At 38.5% G+C, this 24,842-nt stretch overlaps 2 protein-coding genes across 5 annotated transcripts in view; both read right to left on the reverse strand.

Moving 5' to 3' along the window:
- Positions 1-13,215, reverse strand: part of TLK1 (tousled like kinase 1) — a 141,211-nt gene extending 127,996 nt beyond the window's left edge. The window contains exon 1 of one of the 2 annotated variants that reach the window (XM_023623113.2): positions 12,508-13,215. In XM_023623113.2, coding sequence (XP_023478881.1) covers positions 12,508-12,646 — 139 coding nt within the window. In that variant the 5' untranslated portion in view covers positions 12,647-13,215. The remainder of the gene's footprint in view (positions 1-12,507) is intronic. The other variant, XM_023623112.2, reaches the window with a different exon arrangement.
- A 9,952-nt stretch (positions 13,216-23,167) lies between these two features.
- The window catches only part of METTL8 (methyltransferase 8, tRNA N3-cytidine), a 194,592-nt gene continuing 192,917 nt past the window's right edge, over positions 23,168-24,842 (reverse strand). For all 3 annotated transcript variants that reach the window (XM_070241212.1, XM_070241210.1, XM_070241209.1), the window contains one exon: positions 23,168-24,799. In XM_070241212.1, the coding sequence (XP_070097313.1) occupies positions 24,756-24,799 (44 nt within the window). In that variant the 3' untranslated portion in view covers positions 23,168-24,755. The remainder of the gene's footprint in view (positions 24,800-24,842) is intronic.

Here is a 24,842-nt window from a genome sequence, read left to right on the forward strand (position 1 = left end):
AAGGCAAACCCATACATATCCTATAACCCAGTAAATTTACTGTTAGGTATACACTTAACAGATATTAACAGTACATGAAAAGACAGGTATAAACATGTTCATACAGCATTATTAGTAATAGTCAAGAAGTGGAAATCATCCAAACATCCATCACGATTGTATAAATAAACTGGTAAATGCATACAAAGTAATATTATAGAACAACAAAAATGAATACAGTTACAGGAATTAACATGGATGAATCTCAAAACCATGTGCAGCGAAAGTAGCTAGAAACAAAATATATACTGTCAGTCCATTTATATAAAGTTCAAAAACTGGCATCATTAAGTCAGCATAGTGATTGCCTTGGGGAAAAGGGAGAAGGTAGTGACAGCTGGAGGCAGAAAGAGGACTTTGGAAGCACTGGCAATGTTCTATTTCTTGACTGAGTGGTAGTTACACAAATCATGGTTTATAATAATTCACTGAGCATTAATTTATTTGTGTGCATTTTCTATATGTGTTATGTTTCAATAATGAAAGTATATGAAAATGAACCAAATAAAATTAAAAAATAAAATTGATTGAATCAATAAAATGAGAGTACATGAACTTTAGAGGGTACTAACTTTTAAAGATGTACTTAAAAATATTACAAGGAGGGGCTGGCCCGGTGGCGCAGCGGTTAAGTTCGCATGTTCCACCTCTCAGAGGCCCAGGGTTTGCCAGTTCGGATCCCGGGTGCGGACATGGCACCGCTTGGGAAATGCCTTGCTGTGGTAGGTGTCCCACATGTAAAGTGGAGGAAGATGGGCACGGATGTTAGCTCAGGGCCAAGCTTCCTCAGCAAAAAGAGAAGGACTGGCAGTTGTTAGCTCAGGGCTAATCTTCCTCAAAAAAAAAAATTACAAGGAAAAACTGGTATTGAATTTAATAACAACATAAAACGTTATATAATGGAAAATATAGAAACATACAAAAAGGAAAAACATGATGGAGAAAATGTTTCCATCAAATATAACAAGGTCTGGCATCACTACCATATTCTCTAATACCTAAGACACACACTTCAAGAAAAACTGGCAATGGACTTTTGATAGAAATATTAAGTTCAATCTCAGTAGCAATCAAGACATACCAACTGAAACAAGAAGATACCGTTTAATAGCTAAATTGGAGGGAAACTATATAATTCTCTTCTCTAGGGAGCACTTTTTTATGCCTCTGTGATAGAAATACAATTTCCTCCCTTCCCACTTTTCCTTTTTAGAGAACATTCCTTCACAGCACTGGAAAAGGTTGCTTCTACGATCCACAAGAGAATAGTGCTACCACAGTTCTTGAATTTCCAGTTTCTAGTTCAGTCCCCTCGAGGCCTAACTGGGTTCTAAGAGATACCCAGCCCCTCTTTCTAATAATAAATCTGTTTTGCTTAAGTTTGTTTCTCGCAACCAAATGACCAATGAATATAACACCTTAATATAGTATATGCTACAACTATATTATAATTCGTCTGTTTATATCAGAAGTTGAAAACTGGCAACTCACAGATTGGTTTATCTGATCCACAAGGTGTTCTTTAAAAGTATGAATTACATGCTATGAATTATACTCTTCCTCACTAGACTGTGACCAAGCTCATGGAGGCAGGGACTATATCTTATATATTTCTGTTTCCTCCGTGCTGGGCTCCAGCTCCAAAAATACTTGCTAAATGAACAAACTATACCAGTAAACTTTCCATAAAACTCTTAAGCTATGACAATTGATTCATCTCTGAAAAGCAATAATAGACTTCAAAATTCCAGTTATCCCATTGGGAAAACAATGACAATATATATTAAATGAAAAAAATATTCATCGCCATTTGCCAAATAAAGTCTTTGAAATATATACTAAAGAAGTAATTCAAAAGAAAAAAAAAAGATTATATGCATAATAAATGCCACATTATATAGTAAAAAGAAATGAGACTAACAACTAGGATTTTTAGTATACATATCAACTAAATAAGTTAGTATACATTCATTTAAAAGATAATGATGAAAATTGCAATATGAGAACATGTACATATGAGGGAATGTAGCCTAAACGTTACTTTTCAATGACCCTCTAATATGAACTTGTTTTTGTCCCTGACTTTCTTCTCAAAAGAAAAAATTCACCAATGTGCAAAGACACACAAATAACAGCAGCAAGTAACTTGCCCAAGGTCAAACAGCTCAGAAGTGACAGAGAAAGAACACGAATCCAGGGCTATCCATAGAAGGTCCACAATCCTAACCCTTATGCTACACTGCCTACACATCCACTAGTAAACACACATTAGTAAGCACCTGGTACACACAAAGCATTCTTCTTGGTACAAATAAGCACACAAAAACACAACGCAGGCCTCTTTTACAATTTTCAATGCAGTGCTTCAAAGTATATTTGTGCATATCAAAGATAAGGCTTGAAACACTAATCCAAATCTAATGCTTGGTGCTTGCTTAAACGTTAAAAGCATGTCTCATAAATTAGATCACTTCTTAAGCCACAGAAAATCACAAGAACTAACATGATGAAGGTAGCAATTTAGAACATCATTTGAAATCTGCCTGTCAGACACAACTCTGCTAGAATTCTTCAACAGGCCAGGGAGACAATCCATCTCAATCGTGGCTTTCTGTGGGTTCCCCAACTCACCCTACCCACTGCCAGAGTGGCTATCTTGTACTTCATCTCCCAGGTCGCAAAAACTGATTAAGGAATTGACAATCAAAACACATCAGCATCAACCCAGAAATGATATGTGGGCATCAGGAAAGAGAAATAGTCTTTCAAGCATGGTTGCTAAACTAAAAGGTTTGTGTCTGGGGCTCCAGAAGCAAGAGGCTAGAAGAACCCAGAAATGGAGACAAAGAGGCTCAATGACATTATTTGAGATCTTGGATCTAAGCTGTTTCCAAAGCTATTCCATCCTCCTCTACACACACAATTCTCAGTTACACAAACCAATAGATTCCTTTTTTAACTTGCTAAAGCTTGTGTTTTCATCATGAGTAAGCAAAAAAATCATGATTAACACACAACCTAAAGAAGAATGGTTAACTAAATAAATTATAGTACATCCATTCAATGGAATAATAACATTGACAGAATAGTGTAACCGTTAAGAGCACGCACTCACTCAGGAACCTACTCTGAATCCTAGCTGTTACATACTCTCTCTGTGTCCTTGGGTAAGTTACTTAACTTCTCTGTGCTTCAATTTCCTCATCTGTAAAACAGGGATATAATAGTACTTATTTCATATGATTGTAATAAGTTAATGAGTTACATTTACAAAGTGCCTAGAACAGAGCCTATCGTTAATAAGTATATGTATTTTTAAAGTAAATTTTTAAAACCTAATACACAAAGCTGACTAAAGCATATAATTACACTGATTTTTTTAAAAGCTGCATACAGAAAAACAAAAAACCATATTTTTTAAGAAGCAAATACACACTATCAAAAAAGACAAAAAAATGAAACATGCCTCAGGTCTCATGAGAGACAGGATGAATCTGATTGGCTTTACACAAACCCCAGGACCTTCCCCAGTGGCACTATATTCATCATTAGATAGGAAGCACATACATACACAGTGTCAAGTGTGTAATCATGAAATCATACAATGTATCACATTTAACAATACCAGCAAGTACCAGGTTAAAGCTTAAGAATTTAAACCTAGAAGAAGTCTGTCATTTTCTCCAGCTAAATTAGTTTTCCAGGAAAGGCACAAATTTATGAGTACAACCAATTCTTAATAATCCATACAAATGAAGAAAAATATTACAAGTCATCCCCCCAAAACCACTCATATTTGGCTTTGCAGTGCATCTTTGTAGAGTACACGCATTATTACTTAAATACAAGTATAACTTGTCTTCTTGAAACTCACAGAATTTCATACCTAATAATGAAGCCACATTGAGAAGATTTAAGTGTCACAACCTACCACCTGGATCTTTCGATATCATGCATATCTTCCCATATCATGCTTTGAATTCCTATCAACTCATTCAAATTATCTCTCATTAGATTTACTAAATACTATGTGTTACCAAGGGATTTGTTTTGTATGCGATAAAGTAATTAAAACTAAGGGTTTCAAAAAATTCTTCTTATAGATGAGCCAGACTGAGCTTCAAGTCTCCTTTCCCTGCCCATATTGAGTGAGCCAAAGAGCTGCCACTAAAACATCTCGGTTTTGTTCAGAGACTTATGAAACAGGTTATACACCCTCCGGAATAAGTGGACTACTACCCCTGTACTGATACGGCTGTGGTGGGCTCATGAGGCCAAAATATTAAGAAATAAATGGCATTCCAATTTAGATTATTAAACATAAAAATAAGAATTTTCATTAATGAACCTCTAACATTTTCCATGAAAGGACTAAACACAACTGAAAAAATGAAATGTAAGATTTGCACAGCTGGTAAAGCATTCTAAATTGGGTTGTTTGGTTCTGGGTTTTTACGTGTCTTTTTTTAACCTTATCTTCACACATGTATAAAACTCATGCAAAAAAAAAAAAACCTTGAGAGGTGAACTGATTGAGCCTAAAACATTGATTAGTAAATTAAAATTTGTTAAGCAAAAACAACTTAAAAAATTGCCCCAAACCAAATTTCCATATCTCAGGCAATATATCCTAGTGGTTAAAATGCAGACTTGGTTCAACACTCAACCCTAACATTTACTACTCTGAGTCACACCAGGCAAGTTTCTTCACTTTTCCATGCTTCAGTTTCTTCATCCGCAAAATGAGAATAATAACTGTATACACCTCACAGAATTATGAGAATTAAATGAATTATGTGCAAACAATAAATTTTAGCTATTATTGTCACTGTTATCCATACCACTCTCTAAATACAACTTGCCTAAGAATTACTAAAAGAAGCATCTTCCTGGGTCTCAAATATGTGTATACTAAGTTATATAATCACTCAGGTTTTTTTAAGAAAATTTAGCAGTCTTGAAGAAAACTTTTTGTTGGGTGCCAACTCTAAAGAGGACATCCTACTATGCACTGAGAATACAGAAATGAACAAAACACAGCCCCTGAATTCAAGACCTTTCTGTCTAATAGGCGCATAAATAAAACTTTAATAAAATAAAAGGCAGCATGATGGAGGTCCTAAGAAATAACATCTCCAATCCTATATGACACTAAGGAACAGAGGCACATAGCTTAGGGGGGCAAACACTCCAGAAATAGTTTCTGAGGAACAATCACTAATTACTTCACTTCAGAGCACCACACTGTTATTTATGTAATTTACATAGTGTTCAATATTTCATAACAGTGCTTTAGAAGGTAGGTCATTAAAAAAGAAAGATCACCCAGCACAATACTTACCATGCTCATAAACAAACAAAAATCTTCTGGTAATAACAAAGATGACTATCTTCCTTTAACAAACCAAAACATAACCTTGAAAAGGTCACTGCTTGTTCAAGAAATATTTCTTTCACCAATAAATACAAACTTTCCTCCAGTAAATTGTATTACAACTGATGTCAAAAGAATACTATTTTTGAGCTAGTAGGGAACTTTGAGAGCCTCAAATCCAAACCCCTCATTTTACAGATGAAAAGAAGCCACAAAGTATAATGGAAAAAGCACTAAGTTGAGAATCAGAACACTGAATTTTGGTCTCAACTTTCTTAACAGTAAAAACCTGAGCAAATTATCTAAGTTTCCTCATCTATAAAATGAGAGGTTTGGACTCAACTGGTTCCCTGATCCCTTTCAGCTCTATAATTCTCATTTTTATGAAACCGAAGCAGAGATAAGTTACTTGCCCAAGGTCACACAGCTAGTTAACAGCACAGGACAGACTACATTTGGATGCCAATTACAATCAACGTACTTTCTCATCCGTACCATACTGCTTCTCCCACTTCATAACACTATTCCTCCAAGATTTTTGGAAATTATTAACATGCATGAAGGATTTTATAAAACTAAATGAAATATTTATATGGCTCTTTTATAGAAAATGACCTTTAAATCCAAATGCAACAAGTACATGAAGTCTTAAGCTGTGTGTCACTCACTATACTTATTAAGTTGACCTCAAGAAAGTTATGGGAATTTATGTTTGACTTCCCATCACCTAAAATCTAACCTTTCAATCCAACTCATGGAAGAGATTATGTTCGATATAAAATTAACATATGAATTGTTACAGGTGATGATAAAAAGTACATGCATAATTCTCTGAATAAAATGAAAATTAAAATTCTTCATTTTCTTTTATCTCCTGGTTATATTTACTATGCATTTTTAAATTCAACAGAGATCAATTTAAATATTTTTCTTCATGTATCCTCTTTTCAGCCTCTTTAGCTTTAAAACCATTAGAACAGATTAAGCATATTACTTCTGAAATCACAAACAATTACAAATAAAAGGCTATACAGACTGTTGATAGCTTCTTTTTCAAAATTGAAAATCAGCCCCCCACAATATTCTAAAATTCAGTGCCCAAATGTATTACAACTCTACTAAACTGTATCGTTAGTAGTATCTAAGTCCCTAAAATATCTTCAAAGCTTATTATATCTCAGGGAATTTAGCAAGATTTCAGGAAGACTGATAGTGTTGATTCCAGAAAATACAGGAAAATCCTCAGAGGAAAAGCACAATAAAAATGCAAAATAGCAATAAAGTCAACAATAGTTTCATCCTACTGACAAGAGAATATTCAAAAACATTCATGGATATATAAGTACAGTTTAACTATATATAGCGATTTTCAAAGCCGCACAGATTGTTTACATTTTTAAATTGGACGGGACTTTAAGTCACTTAATCCAATAGCACCCAAAATAAGAATCTACAGAATTTATCTCCACCTCCCCCCAAAACGTTCCTCTAGCCTGCTTTAAATTCTTACAGCTAAATACTTCAAGAGGCAACTCCTTCCATTGTTGGACAAGCCTAGTTACTACACAGTTCTTACATTCTTGTCAAAAAATTATACTGAATTCAATCTATGCCTTCCTAACTTTCACCTGCTGGTCTACCTTCTAAAATAGCAGAACAGATCTACAGTCATGTGCCTCATAATGACATTTCAGTCAACCGTGGACACATATGACAGTGGTCACACAGGGTTAGTACCATATAGCCTAGGTGTGCAGTAGGCTATACCATCTAGGTTTGTGTAAGTACTGCAGAGGAGGAAAAAATTTTCCTCTACCATTCTAGGTTCTTCAGGCTGGTCTAAGAATTAAATTGACATGAGACAGACTAACAGGAGAAAAATAAAAGTTTAATAACAAGTATACATGGGAGAAACCCAGGAAAACTGAGTAACTCACTAAAATGGTCAAAGCCCTCACCTTAAATGCTATCCTCAGCTAAAGACAAAAGATGACGGTAGGGAGGCCTGCCTCGTGGCCTAGTGGTTAAGTTCAGTGCACTTCACTTTGGCAGCCCAGGTTCGGGTTCCTGAGCGAGAACCTACACCACTAGTCGGCAGCCATGCTGTGGCGGCGACCCACATACAAAAATATAGAGGAAGACTGGCACAGATGTTAGCTCAGGGCAAATCTTCCTCAAGCAAAAAGCGGAAGACTGGCAACAGATGTTAGTTCAGGGCAAATCTTCTTCAGAAAAAAAAAAAGAAGAAGAAAAAAAAAGATGATGTTGGGGGTGGAGAGAGTCAAGGAGTTCAAAGGGAAGGAAGGAAATACACAGGTAGGTGAAAAAAGCAAATGTTTGGAAAACAAGTATTTGTCTGGCTACACAGAAACAGAAGAAAACAGAGGAGAGCCCAACAAACAGACTTTTCTAGATTCCTCCCTGTCTACCACCTAGTTCATGTTATGCCAGGGCGATAGCTTGCTTCCTGAGACAGGTTTTTTAATCTGAATCCTTTAAGGCAGTTAAGCAGGAGGTAACAAGAAAAACTTTCTGAGTCTTTTGCTTCTTAAAAATAATCAGCCTAAAATAATCCACATGTTAAAGAGACACATTTTGGGGTGGCAAATTTTGTACCCCTTCATAACACTTTATGACATTTGAACAATAACAAAATCGTCCACTGGCGAATTTCTCAGAAGGCATCCCTGTCATTAAGTGACGCATGGCAGTATTCTCCCTTCTACTTTATGTTTTTGAAATACCTGAAGACAGCTATCATGTTCCTCACCCCTTCAGTAATCTCTTTTTTAGGCTAAATGTATGGTCCACAGATTTGTTGTGGGTCCTGGAATCATTTCTGGAACACAACGTACTTCCACATTGTAAGTAACCTTTAAAAAAAACTGCCACTTGTCAAATTTTGGTATAGTATCAAAGAAGAATACGTACAATTTCTAAAAAGGCTCTTAAAATACTACTTATTTCCCAACTATATATCTACGTAAAGCTGGATTCTTGTCACATACCTCAATCAAAATATATCAGAACAGACTGAAAACAGAAGCAAAATCCAGCTGTCTTCTAGTAAGCCAGAAATCAGTGATTTTGTAAAAATATAAAACAATGCTACCAGTCTCACTAAAGTTTCTGTTTTACAATATTTATTCTTCATTTAAAAATCTGTTAATATATAATCCACTTTTTTTTAGATAAATATTTTTAAAATTATTTCATTCTTACTATAGTAAATATCAACAGATATAACCCACATAAACAAAATCTCTTTAGAATCCTCAATAAGTTTTAAGAGTAGGGGTCCTGAGACCAAAAAGGCTAAAGCACAGCCGATTTCTCACGGGCAGATTCCCAGACCTCTAAGTCTCCTGGGCCGCTTCTCTCTCTCCACTCTAATGTGGAAATGCGCCTCTGTAAAGGAGGCGCCTACCACAAACCTATTCACGAGCTAGAATCCTTAAACACATAACCCTGTCCTTCTCCAGCTACAGAAATTAAAGGGCCATCGGGAACACCTTTATTTTTAACATCTCCCTACAGATATTTCTCAATCATCTGGAGTCAAATACTTTAATTCTTCTATCTAAGGGATGCAGTCTGTAAATATGGAACCAGAGAGTGCAACACTTTAATTATACTGTGATATTATCTTTCTAACCAAACTACTTTCACTTCTTACATAAAATTAAAGCAAATTATTTATATCCAGTAAGATGGAATAGAAAAGAAAATTCAAGTCTTTTGCATAATCATTAATTTGACTCAGCAATAAGCCATTCGAAAGTACCCATTTCCTGATATGCAAGAAAACCATCTGCTCATCTAGCCAATCTGTAACTAGGTCCTAGGCCTCAACAAAGCAAAACTGATCTTTATTTGAAAATTTACTTAATTTCTTAACTTCCCACCTCCTTAACCATAGGATTATTAGAAGATCAAATGGAACAGAGACCAGAGGTTTAAAACATCCAACATGAAACCTAGAGCTACAGTGCTGAGCACCTACCTCTCAGAAAACTTCAAGAGTGATAAAGGAAAAGCTTTGGGATTCCCACAGAAAAAAAGTAGTCTACGCTATATTATATAAATTCCTAAATTCTAATAAATTCCTAAATCTTATAATATTTAAAGGCATATTTTATTTGCAATCAAGTAAAACTATTAATATGATAATGAGAATAGGGAGAGAAGGGGAGGAAGAAAGCTAAAATATGGAACAACAAAAATAATCAGATCTTAACCTTAGATTTTTTTGGTTTGAAATATATCAAACTTCAAAATAATTAATTTTTGAGATACTTTGGCAAATTTTTAAAAATAGCCCGTTTTCAAAGTTAAGTTTACTTAAAAGGAGTTCATCACATATATAACCTTTATAAATGTACATATACATATATGTAATTCTTTTAAGTTTAAAATGTTCTTTTATATATTACATTAAATTGGCTCAATTTTTCAAGAAACAAAGTTTGTTCTCTCCTTGATACATACATTCAAGTTTAATTAACATTAATGGTTCTTACTAGCAGCCACCAGAAGCCTAAAGCTCTCTCAATCTGCATCAATTTATACAATACACTAGCATGCGTACCTGAAAAAGATGCTAAATACTTGTTAAAATAAATAGAAATAGAGGGGCCAGCTGGCGGCGTAGTAGTTATGTTCACACACTCCGCTAGGTGGCCCAGGTTTGCCAGTTCGGATCCCAGACATGGACTTACATACCACTCATCAAGCCACACTGTGGCGGCATCCTACATACAAAATAGAGGAAGAGTGGCACAGATGTTAGCTCAGGGCCAATCTTCCTCACCAAAAAAATAATAAAAAATAAAACAAATAAACAGAAACAGAAACATCCCAAAGGAAAACATCTCCATGGTGATACCTGGGGCTTCATATATACAATTCTTGTTAGCACTAGTGAAATCTGAGACTATATCTTCAAGATGAATATATAACCCTAGAGAGGATTAGCACAGTTTTAATTTACATGCTGGTCGGTCAAAAAGAAATGTTCCATTGTGGCCACACAGGTAGTTGATGTGAAGTATAACTTTCACAAAAGCATGTCGTTATTTCATTAATTAGTAGAGACTCACTGGTTTGGGTTACATAAAAATCTATTGTAATCTAAACTGCTGGAAAAAATTCTGGTCATTTGGAAGTTCAAGCTAAATTATCCCCACCCCTCAAAATTTTCAAACATCGGGAAAAGTGTAGAATAGCATAAAAGTTTTTTAACTAGAGTTGAACTAACCTCAGAAACTCACAATCTAGATTTTGCAGCTCCAAAATTGCTAATGCTGATAATAGACATTACAGATGAACAATTCAACACTACGTCCTAACTATTTAGTACAGCACCTGGCTCACAGAAACGGCTCAATGAATATTTGAGAAATGAATGAAAAAAGGTCCTGACATTAAAAAAAAAAAAAAAAACAGAAAATAAGACAGTCTTCTCCAAAACCATCGTTTAGTCATTCATAACACTATCATTAAGCATCTCAATGAAACTACAGACAAAAGTAAAAACACGCTAAAAGCACCAATTGCTCTATTTACAAAAGATTTTAAAATATCCATTTACAAATTTTCAAGTGCAAAAAGAAAAATCACCAGATGCACTAAATTTGAGTTAGTCAATAAATAAACTTTTATTTTCTAATAACCTGAACTCAGTGTTGGGGGTGAGATGGAAAGGGGAAAATGTCTGTGAATGTATTCAGCATGTTTAATGGATGCCATAAACCAAACCTTTCCATGAATTTTCTAGAGCAAATTCATGCCAATCTTTGAGCCTATTGTCACTTTCACACATGCTCACAGGAACAAAATGACAAAGAATGCTATGCCTGAACCACTGGATTCAGGGCACAAAACACTTGATTAAGAATTGTCAAGGCTGTAAGTAGTAAATATTGACAGATATTTTCAAAATAAATTAATCCCACCCATTCCTACATAAACCAAAGCTCCTGATTAAATGATTCACTAGACTATTGGACTTCCAGGCGTTGTTTTTTTTTTAATGTGACTACAGTCTCCCTGTGTGACACAACTGGGAGTGAACAACCCATTTACCAATTGCTGAACACCGCTAAGCGTTTTCCAGACAAAAGAGCGTTAAAAGTGATTCCATGAACATTTACTCTTCCCCCATAAATGCCTGTTCTCCCAAATTTCATTTTATGTCGTATATTAAAGTTAAATACACCAAGTTGAAATTTCAGTCAAAAGCACTCCGGTGTCTCACTAGCTGTGTAACTGCTACATCTGGTGGCAGCACACTTGCATGCAAGAAGCCAGAAAACTTAGAAAACAATTGTAACCGATCTGGTGCGTGTTTGCAGTAACCTTTACGCAGATATTTCCCACAAAACCCACGGCCCTGTCAGAGAAGAACAGTAGCCTACTTGCAGTAGAGAGATAACGCACAAACACGCAGGAGGTGATGGCGAAGGAGAGAAAGTTGCAACCATCTGGAGGGGTGGCTTAAAAAGCCTGCCCACGAGTCAGTCTGTCGTTTAAATTGCTCTAGGGGGCCAGGCAGGGGATCAAGGTCGGCTCTGATAATGTCAGCGGCTCTGCCCAAAGGGCAGAGACCGTGCAAGCGAGGGGCATCCTCCAGGTCCCGGGCAGCAAGGCTTGCAGAACGGGGACCGCCTCTATGGGAGGAGTGCGCGAGGGAAGGGGAGGGGGCTCGAGGATGAATGCTTCAACCGGAGGGAAAACCCACCAGAGACCGGAGGCCAGGAGGTTAAGAGTACTGAGTGTACTAGCAAATGGAGCAGAAAGGGGCTCGCGTCCGGGGGGAGGCTTCCCACCCTCGCAGGACTGGCTCTCAGGTACCCAGGCGAGTCTGGGCGCCGCGCCTCGCCCCGTCCCCTCCAGCGCGCACCCCCTCGTCCGTCACCTCCGCCACCCGCGAACCACCACCCACAGCCAGCGCACTACGTCCCCGGAGCCGGGCGGCCTCGCGTCCACCTCGCCACCATCCCCCACCCCGGGTCGGGGAGAAGAGCCCGCGGGGCGCGGGGGCCGCGGCGCGGGAGCGGAGGCCCGCGAGCGGGCGCGGGCGCGACGGCGCTTACCTTCCCTGGGCCTCCCGGATGGCGGCGTGTGATTCAGCAGGGACCTGGCTGCCGCCGCCGAGCCCGGGGTTGGAGACGTGGAGAGCTGGGACCAAGATGGCGGCCCCTCCAAACTTCCACTGCTACTTTGGACACTCATCAAGCTACTTTCTGAGAACCCGACTCCCCCCCTGCGACGGCGGCAGCGGCAACGGCACCGGCACCCGCCTCCGTCATGGCGGGGGCCGCGCTGAGGGCGAGCGAGAGAGCGAGGGCAGGGAGGGGAGAGTCAAGGGGATGGGGGAGGAAACCGAGCAGGGGGGAGGTGGGGAGGGAAGAGGTGAGGGGAGGAGAGGGGACGGGGAGGAGGAAAAGGGGGAGAAGCGAGGGAGCAGGCGGGCGCGCCGGGGAAGAGGCGGAGGGAAGGAGCGCGGCGGCGGAGGCGTCGAGGGGGCGCCCGCCGGAGCCGGGGTCGGAGCGCGGGCGGAGCGCGGGCTGCGCCGGCCGGAGAGACTTCCGCGGGCGGAACCTGCCGGCACCTCTGCAGTGCGTCGGCCCCCGGCGTCGCCCGGGTGGCGGCGGCGGGCGGTGGGTGGCGGCTGAGGCGGCGGGGTAACCTCTGCATCAGTTACAGGCGGCGGCGGCGTCACGCGCCGCCTGTGCAAACACTATCGCGAGGCTCCTGCGCCTCCGGTAGCGGCGGCGGCGGCGGCGGCCGCGGGAGCAGGCATGGGGGAGGGACCTGCCAGGGGTTGGGGGCGGGGGGGGGGGGTGCGGAGGGCGAGCGCGCGGGGGAGGTGACGCGGGCGCCCGACGCCCCCGGCGTCCCCGCGGATCGCAGCGCGGCGCGGGAGCCCCGGGCCGGCGGACTCGCGTGCGCGGGGGCGGCCTGCCCGCGCCGGCCGGAGGGAGGCGCGCCCCGCACGCGCCCCCGCCGCGCCGCTCCGGCTCCCGTGCCCGCTCCGCTGCCACCTGACTCCCCCTCTCCCGCGGAAGCGCGCCTGGCTGCCGACCCACCCCCAGCCTAGGGAGAAATGCTTCTGCTCTCGCTGGCTGTCGTTTCTCGGGAGTTCTCTGTGATCGTTTCTCAAAATGGAACTGAAAAGTTGAGAGTGGCTTTTTTTCTTGCCCCTCTGTGCTGTGCGACAAAACCTGTGTGCGCCTCCCTGTCTGCGGAATGGGAGTGATTACCGAATAAAAGAGCTAAGAAAATTTGGGGGCGGGAGGTGGAAATAAAACTTTATGAGTGTTTTCTAATAAGAGAAAGAATCTTTACCGGTGTTGTGCACTGTGTGTGTGGTATTAGCAGTTCTTTGTTTTAAAACAGTAAGTGGAAAATCTAAATAGGAAAATTTGATTACTGGAGTCACGTATTTAGGAAAACTAGTGTTCATCTTGTAGAAGAGGGTATGGTTTCTAGAAAGTTCCCATTTGTTTCCAGTGCCACTGCCGAGAACTGGCTACAAAATCCCAAAGCAAATGGCAGCATTTGCTGAAGTTTATAGATACAATGTAGCTTTCTACACACCCACACACGTACAGACACACCAGGGATTGGACATCTTGTACATAAAGGAGCAGTCTAATAGTTCAGGAAAAATACAACAAGGTTATTACTCTCCTTAAAAAAGCAAATTGAATAGAACACTAAAAAGATTATGATATAGAGCGACTGTACGGGCAGGAGGAAATGGCATGATTACCAGGGGGACAAAAATGTCATTTCTATTTTTTATTTTTATGACTTTGCGTTTCTCATAGTCATGTTTTGTTCGGATAAACTATCTTACTAGAATAGAAGCTTCGTTGTCAGTTATCTCCAGAAGTAATTTTAGTTTTCTCATGCTTCAGATTCTTCAGTGAGGTTTTAGTCATCTTGTGCTTTTCAAACTCGAGGTGAATCTTGCAAATTATACAACTTTAGTGAGGTATAATTGACATAAAGTAAACTGCACATATTTAAAGTATACAATTTGATGAGTTTTGACATGTATACAACCCTGAAACCATTTCTACAATCAAGCTAATGAATACATCCATCAGCCTCCAAAGTTTCCTCTACCCCTTTGAGGTTCCTCTTCCACTCCACTCCCATCCCCAAGTAACCACAGATCTGCTTTCTGTCACTTAAATTAGTTTGCATTTTCCTGAATTTTAGATAAATGGAATCATACAGTTTGTACTCTTTTTGTCTGGCTTCTTTTATTCATCATAATTATTTTGAGACTCATCTACCTTATTGCATTTCTCAATACTTCATTTCTTTTTATTGCTGGGTATTTATTCTGTTGTATGAATATACCACGCTGTTTAACCATTCACCTAATGGTGGAAACTTGCATCATTTACACTTTGTGGCTGTTACAAATAATGCCGCTATCAACATTCATGTACAAGTCTTTGTGTGGACTTATGCTTTCCTTTCTCTTGGATGCATACCTAGGTCCTTACCATTAGATTTTTATACCAAAGTATATGCACTCTAAAGGGAAATAGAGTTCCTCTAAGGACATCTAGATAAATGTATGCCCTTTCTGTATTTTAAGAGAAAGCTTACTCAGCTGATTGTGGTGAAAAGAGCGTAGGACAGGAAGGAAGTCAAGGAAGTCAAGTCAAGTCTCAGCAGGTAACAATCGTGCTTGATTCAATTTTCATATCTATGAAAAAGAGATTAGAGTCACTAGGTGATGTCTAAAGCTCCTACGAATTCCCAGACTTTATACAGAGCTAAGCTCCTCTTAAGAGTGGTAAACAAAACCCAACCAAAAAGATCTGATGATGGGTTATCTCCCTCCCAAACCTCTCCAGAGCTTCAGGTTACCTTTATACCAACCCGAGTTACTATGCAGACTGACTCCTTTCACTTTAAATGGTAACTAGAGGATCACAGCATATACATAATCCAATTACTTTAGATATATTTTTGTTATGAGTGCTGCCTAGGAAGGACAATTAAATGATTGATTCCTGCTTTCTTGTAGCTTATGATAAAGATAGTCAACAGTGACTTATAAAGAGACTACTGCCAGCAATAGAGAGCTAATTAAATAAACCGTGGTGTAGCCTGAAAATGGAATGTCATGTCATCATTTACAATTGTGTCTTCAAAGAATACTGAAAAAGATGATAAAATTTTCACGCTATAGTAAGTGAAAAAGTGGGTATGATCCCAATTTGTTTGTAAGTATGCGTAACAAATGACTGCAAGGATGCAGCCTAAAAAGTTAATGGCTAGCCTTGGGTTGTGAGATTACATAATTATTCTTTTCTCCTTTACGCTTTTCCATATTTTGTACAATACACCATGTATTTCTTAAGAAATTTAAACATAAAAGGGCCTAGAGACAAATTGTGCAAATTTATAATTTTATAAAATGATTATGATGGATGAAAACTTTTAAATAGTAAGAGGCTCCCCCACACCTTGCACATCAGCTAGTACATAGGCATTGAAAAAATGTTTGATAGAGAGATGGGATAGCTAGAGCGATAGCTTGCACAACAGAAAAAGATACAGAAATGTCAAGAGAGTTCAGATTTAGACAGAAGAACACCTGCCACTCTATGGGGAAGGAGAAATCTCAAGAAAAGATAATTAGGAGGAAGTTTTTGGCAAGCTTCCTTGGGGAAATATTCCCAGAGGGAAAGGCAGCATGAAAACACAGGAGTGAACTGAGCAAGTAAAAGGAGAATGAAGTAAACCTGCCTAGAAAGAATTGAGAAGACACTGGGGAGAATGTTCTTTCTGTGAATTGAGTGCTCCATGAGTACAGACTCAAGCCCCTTGTGGAGTGCCTGGCACAGACCAAGGGCTCTGTCATGTTTGTGGAATGAATGAATGATGTGGATCAGTCAGCTGGGATACAGGTGAGGGAGCAATGCAGGAGAAGAGGTCTTCAAGGATCTCCTGATAGAAGGTCATATACAAAAGGGCAGGTCTGAGCCCTGATCTATAAGTTGATCATAATTTACAACTGTGTTTATTAGACTCTTTTCAATTTATATACCATAGAAAATATATTTACAAAGCATCCAATGTTATAGATACAATAAATGCATTTTATACCTCTCAACATTTGATTCCTTCTCAATTTGAGGAAATAATTAATGCCTAAGCCCCTTTCCCCCAAACCAACCAGAAATGAGCCCAAAGACTGGCTGAAGTGTCCTAAGTATTCCCCCTATAGTGGGGTGCTGGAGCCAGTTTATACTGCCCAGAGAACAGATTGTATATGCGTCTCCTCAACTCAGAGTTCAATGATGTCACATTGGTAGCTTGATATTGGCCATGGTAAGAGTATTTACAACTCCAAAGTCAGCAAAAGCGGCAGATCAGGGCTTCCTCATCAGCACACCACTGCTCCCATAGTGCATAGGTCATTGCCTTACTGTCCTCCTCCATTTCCCCGCCTTGGTGGAAAGCCCAGGGAGGGCAAGGACCTTGTCTGTCATGTTTACAGTTGTATTCCCAACATCTAGCACCTGCTGGCGTACAGTTGGTGCTAAATTTGTTGAGCCAATCAATTACCCACATAGCTGGTTAGCAAGCACTTGAGTTCCCTGAACTAACCTGCTGGTAAACAATTGGGTTGGCCGCTCTAGCAAAGGAAGAAAGGGCCAAATACTCCACCACCCCCTCACACTTACCCTTCATTGGTCCCTGTTTGTGATTTGGTAAAGTTTGTTGACCTCGTTAGGGTTGCTGGATGAAATATAAATCTTGCATGGGCCACACTTATACTAAAAAATTATTTGCTGTTTGTGTGAAATTCAGATTTAACTGAGTGTCCTGTATTTTTATTTGCTAAATATGGCAACCCTAGCCCTTTTGAACTAAGCAAAAAAATAGTTAATGAGGTATTACCTAGTGAAGATACTATGACCTGGCAATTCCATCCCAAAGAATATATCCTAGAGGGGCTCTTGCTCACATGCACCAGGAGATCAGAACAAGAATGTCCATAGCACTACCTTTCGTAGCAGTCAAACACTGGAAACCACCCAACTGTCCATCAACAAAAGAACGGATAGAGTTATATATATTCATATGATAGGATACTATACAACAATTAAAATGTTCACAAGCATAATGCTGATTTTTTTCATAATGCTGATTTAAAAGAACAAATTAAAGAAGGATGAAGTCAGTTTGATTCTATTTATAAAATATTCAAAACTAAATAATATATTGTTCAGGAATATATGAATATATGGTAAAACTAGAAAGAAAAAGGGAATGAGAAGCCAAAATCAGAGTGGTTACTTCTATCAGGGAAAAGGGGGCATGTGATCATGGAGAACCCCCAGGGGCTTCAAGGTCATCAATAAATGCACTCCTTGTTTAGTTGGGTGACAGTACAGAGGTATCATGCTTTTTCTTTAAACTGCATGTATATATTAGATCTATCCTTATATCTATGAAATATTACATTAGAAATGTTTAGGAAACGAAGAGTGCTGGGCCTTCTTATCACAGTGGACTGAGATACCCACCCTGTCTCCTCTGTCTATACTCACCTCCAGATTTCATTTCCTTCTTTACCCAAATGTACACACACAGATCGGATGCCTGCCCTACCCTCGCGAGCTGCCACCTCAGTAGTCTTTTTTGATAGATTCTTAGACAAATGACTCCATTGCATCAGATTATGAGGAATTCTCATTTCACTGAGTTTGTTCTACCTGCCATGCACAATTCACAACGCCACTGCTTGAAGATTTTGGTTTCCAAATCTCCATAGAGATAGTTCCAGGGTTTTGTGCATAATAGGTTAGGTTATACTTCCTCTGCTCTCTCTAGCAGTGGAAATGGTTTCCTTCAGGTTTGTCCACTCATTTGAGGATTGGGGAGAGCCTTGGTCTGTACCTAACAAAAACTGGAATTACTAGCTTCTCAAATCTGATTCATTTTGCCTAAAGTTAAAAAGTTATAATCAACTTCAGAACAACATTGCCTCCCCCAAAGTGCAGCAGAAGCTGTCCTCCAAGGACATGGGTGTTACGAAATGTTTACAAAAACAAAGGACGAAAAGCAAACAGTGCTCATATAGCAGATTTAAAGTCAACAATGTATCTCGTAACGAAGCAGTCTACTTAGAAAAGTGATTAAGAAAATATATAAAACCAATTGCTATCTAGTGTTCCACTTCAGTCATCCTAAATTTTACTAATTAAACTGAAATATAAAGTCATCACACTAGAGGGAAAAACAAAGATTCCCAAAACCTTACGCTGGACTTTGTGTCTGCAATATGAATGTTTTTGTAGGCAAAGAAATTGATGTTTCTTTTCATAAAAAAACTCAAACATCCTTGATTTTTGACAATATCTTTCCAAGTGCACAATTTAAAGGCTTTCAAAATCACTTAATGCTTTCCTAGCAAATATAAAGTAAGTGTTAAACCTTTCTTAATTAGATACATGGCAAAAAATAAGTAGAAATGTACATAACCTCATACATATTTAGAAACTTGGATACAATACAGAAATGTCAAATATTGATGAGACTTTCTTCCCCCTTCCGCCACCCCCAAAAGAAGTCAAAATGCCACCATGAAGCAAGAGGCAGGTTTCTGAGATACAAGTAATATTCTGCTCCTTAATCCAGGTGCTGGTTAGAAGTGTGTGTTCAGTTTGTGAAAATTCATCAAACTGTACACTTACAATAAAAAGTCAGAAAAACTTTGTTAGAAAAAATAACCTGGCACTTGTGATTCTATTACACACACACTCTTAAGGGAAGGTAAATTTGTTGTTTAATGAGGGAATGAAAAGGAGTATCTTCTTCTTCTTCTTCTTCTTCTTCTTCTTTTTTTGGTGAGGAAGATTGGCCCTGAGCTAACATCTGTGCCAATCTTCCTTTATTTTGGATGTGGGATGCCAACACAGCGAGGTGTGATGAGTAGTGCATAGGTCTGCGCCCAGGATCCGAACCCATGAACCCCAGGCCACCAAAGCGGAGCACATGAACTTAACCACTAGGCCATTGGGCCGGTCCAAAAAGGAGTATCTTTTTAAAAAAGAAAAATGTCATTAATACGAGGGGAAATGAATGGTGTTTTCTTACGGGAAGAAGTGAAGAAAACAATGTCTTAAAATCAATAAACATACAATGAAATTTCTAAAACTACCACTATGAGAAAGTCTTCAAGTAAATATCTATCTATGTAACTATTGTTCTCTTTGGGTACTCAGTGAAGAAAGTTGTTTGGGAATTTTTTATAACCTGTATATTCTTGGTTTTGAAAACAGTTATGGACAGATAAACATTCGTTTCAGGAAATACTTGATGAGCGCCTACCCTGGCTAAAGCCAAGTGCCAGGTGCTGTGGGAGTGCAGCGGGGAGTCAGAGGCCGAGCTTAGAGGTGATGAGCAAAGAATAGTCAGGCAAATGACCCCCATCCAATCCATTCGAGAAGTGAAGCATAGATAAATGGGAGAACTTAGAGGCAAGAGAGATCACATCTGAGGCTTCCTACATGAGGAACAATTTCAGCTGGGCCTTGAAGTGCATCAAAGTGATCTAAATTATTATTTCCTTTTCAAGATTCAAAACATCCATCAGAGCCTGGATCCATTCCATATACCAACTTAAGACTCTATTCTATTTTTTATTATATCTTCAGTTTCATATAGTCTTGAGCTCCTAGTTCAATCTTTGCTTTTTTGTCTTTTTTTCCTTGTTTAGAAACCTCAACATGCTTTCAAATCCCTCCTTGAACTGCTTTTTTTTTTTTTTTTTTTGGAGGAAGAGTAGTCCTGAGCTAACATCTGCTGCCAATCCTCCTCTTTTTTGCTGAGGAAGACTGGCCCTGAGCTAACATCCATGCCCATCTTCCTCTACTTTTTTTGTATGTGGGATGCCTGCCAAGAGGTACCATGTCTGCACCCAGGATTGGAACCGGCAAACCCTGGGCTGCTGAAGCTGAACGTGTGAACTTAACCTCTGCGCCACTGGCCAGCCCCTAGAACTGCATCTTTTAATTTACCATAGGCTTCTCCTTGATCTAAGGGTTGGGATGGATTAGGAGAGCACAGGGACGCTAGTAACAGAAAGTAATTTTCCTCAATGAAACTAAGTCACCTACTACTCAACGTGCTGAAAAGAAAATTCAGTCAAAGCATTAATTTTATTTCGAATCAACAAAAAAGCATATCAGGAACATTCTCCCATGGGTTTAACACAATTTGATGAAGCATAAAATCGAGAATCACTGAATCATAAAAAGAACTCACAATTTGGAAAATAGGGGTTGGAAAGAGTTGATGGGGATGTCTAAAACAGACTTTAGCTATAGATATAAGTTAATATAAACACTAATAATGAGAGATGAATTGACGCTAAGTCTAAAATTCTAATAGAAGTATAGTAACAAGATAGTTATATTCAGATTTTATTTATAATCATGGGATTTTTTTTTTGGAAAGCAATTTAGCAGTAAGGATTAAGAGTCCTCTGAAAAATTTATTCTTTTTGACCCACCAATTTCATTGTGGGAATCTATCCTAAGGAAATAATCCTAAATTATATTTTTAAAAAATGTGCTTTTTCTCCTTTTGCACAAAGATAACTCTATTCAACATTATTTATGATAATTAAAAAATTGAAAATAACCTAAATGTACAATAATAAGGATATGATAATAACTTATGGCTCATCTACTTTGTAGAATATGATAAAGTCATTAAAATAATTGTGAAGATTTTATAATAACCAAATATAACTGATTTGCTTATAAGGGCATTTCAGTGAATAAAGCAGCATATAAAAATTATGTATACAATATAGTCTCAATCTTATAAAATGTATATGGTGAAAAGATTGAAAGGAAATATACTAAAATATTCACAGTGGTTGTCTTGGTGTGGTAAGATTATGGCAGATTTTAGTTACTGGCCTTGGTACTTTTCGGTATTGTCCCAATGTTTTACAGGAATAGAAATTACTTTATGAAAAAAAAACATATTTTTTTCAAATGACTGGGTTTACTACCCTAGATTAAATTAATGAAGACCTTCATTTTGTTGAAAAGGAAGGATTAACAGGGAGCTGGGGAAAAAAAAAGTTTGATGCCTTCTTCTACATCAAGTTTCCAATGGTAATTGTTTGGCCTTTTATTGGTAAATTAACAAATGTAGATTTTAAAGTATTTGTGGAAAGCTCTCAGGAACCCACTAGCAGAATCAGAGGAACGTCCACCTTCAAAAATCACAGTAGAACATAAGAGCAAACAAAACCAAGTCTGCAGAGCAAATGACAAAAGTGAAAAGAAACAGCATCACAAGTGAAAACAAAGGCACAAAAATACGGCAGTAGCGAGATTAAGCATGATACGTTTAGTTATTAAATTTAGATTCCCTATTAATAGAAAAAGGCTCTCAGATTGTGTTAAAAATTAAAATCCAATACTTTGCTGTTTATAAAAAATACATCTAAATAAAATAGCACAAAAAGACTAGAAAGAAAAGGATGAGTAAAAATGTAAGCAAGCTTGAAATAAATTACAGATAGCATTATTAAATTAAAATAGAATTCAAAGCAAGAAATCTTAAAGGTTATTTTGATTTGATATAAATATTAGATACCCCAGAAAGATAAGTGGCAATAGACACAAACAATTCACAAAGGGGAAAATATGATTAGTTAATTATGGGATTAGTTAATTATTAGTTACCTCTCTGGTATCTGGTTTTCCTCTCCGCCCTGGACACATGGGAAAACTATACTTCCCAAACTTCTTTCAGTGAGATGGGGCCATGTTACTAGGTATAGACAATGAAACATGAGCAGAAATCTGGTGTGTTCCATCCAGGGCATGGATTTAAGAGTCAGTGTGCCACGACCACACTCTTTCTTCTTTTAGCAGGCATTATAGAGACCACCTAATGATATGAAGTCACAAGACGAAAGTGACCTGGATCTCCTGGCCACTGCAGGGAGCCAGCTGCCCCATGAGTTGGCTCACTGGCACTGGACTTTGCATGAAGGAAAATAAACTTACGTTGTTTGAAGCCTGTGAGATTTGGTGCTTTCTTTGCTATTGTAGCATAGCCTATCCTGTCTTGATTAACACAATAGAGAAACATCAAACTGCCAAAATAATCAAGAAATTCAAATCAAACAATCAGGTACCACTTTCCATCTGTTAAACTTGGGGAAAAAAAAGAACCTTAAAATATTAACACCCAGTTCTGTGAGGGAAAGCATAATCTTTTCAATAAATTCAGCTAGGTCAAATAGATATCCACATGGAAATACATGCATCTTGACTCCTACCTCACATCAAACACAAAAATATACTCCAGATGGCTTGAAGATCTAAATATGAAAATAAAAAATAAAACTCTTAAAAGAAAACATAGGGAAATAGCCTCATGACCTAGAGGTAGGCAAAAGTTCCTTAAACAGGACAAAAAATGTGCTAACTGTAAGGAACAAATTTGACAGATTGAACTATATTAAGAACTTCTTATCACCAAAAGACTTGCTTTAAGACAGTGAAGACAAACATAGAGTGGGAAAAGATATTTGGAACACATATATCTAACAAAGGACTCATATTCAGAATATGTTTTAAAGAATCTCCTACAAATCAATAGAGAAAAAAAATAATACAGTAGAAAAGTGAACAAACACTTGAAGTTACTTCAGAAAAGAGAGTATCTGAAGGGCCAAAGATATACAAAAAAAATACTAAACATCTTTATTTAACAAGGAAATGCAAATTAAAGCCAAAGGAGTTATCACTCACCAGAGAAAGATGAAATGTCAGCAAGCATGTGGAGCATTGGGAACTCCCACACAGCGATGGGAGTGAAAAACGGTAACCTTGGAAAACTGAGGGCAGTAACTACCAAAGCTGAACATATACCCATCTTATCATCCATCATTTCCATTCCTAGGTATATTCCCAACAGAAATGCATACATATATTCATCAAAGGACATGCACAAGAATGTTCATAAAGTGGCAAGTTTCAAACCAGAAACTACCCAATGCCTACCAGAATAAATACATTGTGGAACAGTCACACAATGGAATACTATACAGAAAAGAGAATTAATGAATCACGACTAAACACAGTGACGTGGATGAATTGTACAAACATAATGTTGAACAAAAGAAGACAGATATGAAAGATTACATACTATGTAATTCCATTTATATAAAATTCAAAACAAGCAAAACTATTCTATGGTATTAAAAATCAGGACAGTGGTTACCCTTGGGGGTGTATGAAGGAGGCTTCTGAGCTGCAGGTAATGTTCTGTCTCTTGATTTAGCTTCAGGTTACATAGTGTGTTCACTTTGAAAAATCATCAAGCTGTACACACATTTGTACACTTTGGTGCGTGTATGTTTTACTTCAATTAAATTTTTAACATATATAATAAAAATATGTTCGTGCCACAAATACATAATATCAAATATGCCAAGTATCTAGTTAAACTTGGATTCTCATACATTGTTGGTATCAAGAATAAACTGGTACAACCATTTTGGAAAGTAATTCAGATATATATATACAAAACGCGTTAACTAGAGTCTAGCCCTGTGGCATAGTGGTTAAGTTTGGCATGCTCCACTTCGGTGACCTGGGTTTGCAGGCACAGACCTATACCACTCGTCAGCCATGTTATGGCGGCAATCCACATATAAAAAATAGAGGAAGAGTGGCACAGATGTTAGCTCAGAGCTAATCTTCCTCAAGCAAAAAAAGAGGAAAATTGGCAACAGATGTTAGCTCAGGGCAAATCTTCCTCAGCAAAAAACCCCAAAAAGCACATTAACTATATAATATATATATATTTTCCCATTTCTGAGAATATTTCCTAAGGAAAAAATCCAAAATATGGGGGGAGAACTATGAATAAAAATGTTTATCACAGAGCTAAAGTCAACTATAACTATAGCATATCCTCTGGGTATACTTTTATTCAGACACAGTTATGACCACTTTGAAAACTCTAGCACAACATGACAAAAGCTTTTGGTATAATGTAAGGTGAAAAGGAAAAAGGAAATTACATATGCCCAATTATTACAACTAAATAAAGATATGAGTTAGGATAAAGTGACTAAAAAGGAAAACACATAAATGATACACATACAATTTCCCTGCCCAGTCTCATCTGCTCTTATGACTCCAAGAATCACATATGTAATGATGACTCTTAAGTCTGTATCTCCAGTCCATACACTTCTCCTGAGCTTGAGGATATTCAAATTGGTCACTACACATCTCCCCTTGGATGTTCCACAGGTCTCTCAATTTCTTCCTCCTATATTTGTTGTCTGGGGTAGAAATAGGACTGGGAATAAGAACAGAGACAGGGATTTAGTTATCCAAACCAG

Source organism: Equus caballus, chromosome 18 (genome assembly GCF_041296265.1).
Source record: "Equus caballus isolate H_3958 breed thoroughbred chromosome 18, TB-T2T, whole genome shotgun sequence".
NCBI classification, from domain to species: Eukaryota; Metazoa; Chordata; class Mammalia; order Perissodactyla; family Equidae; genus Equus; species Equus caballus.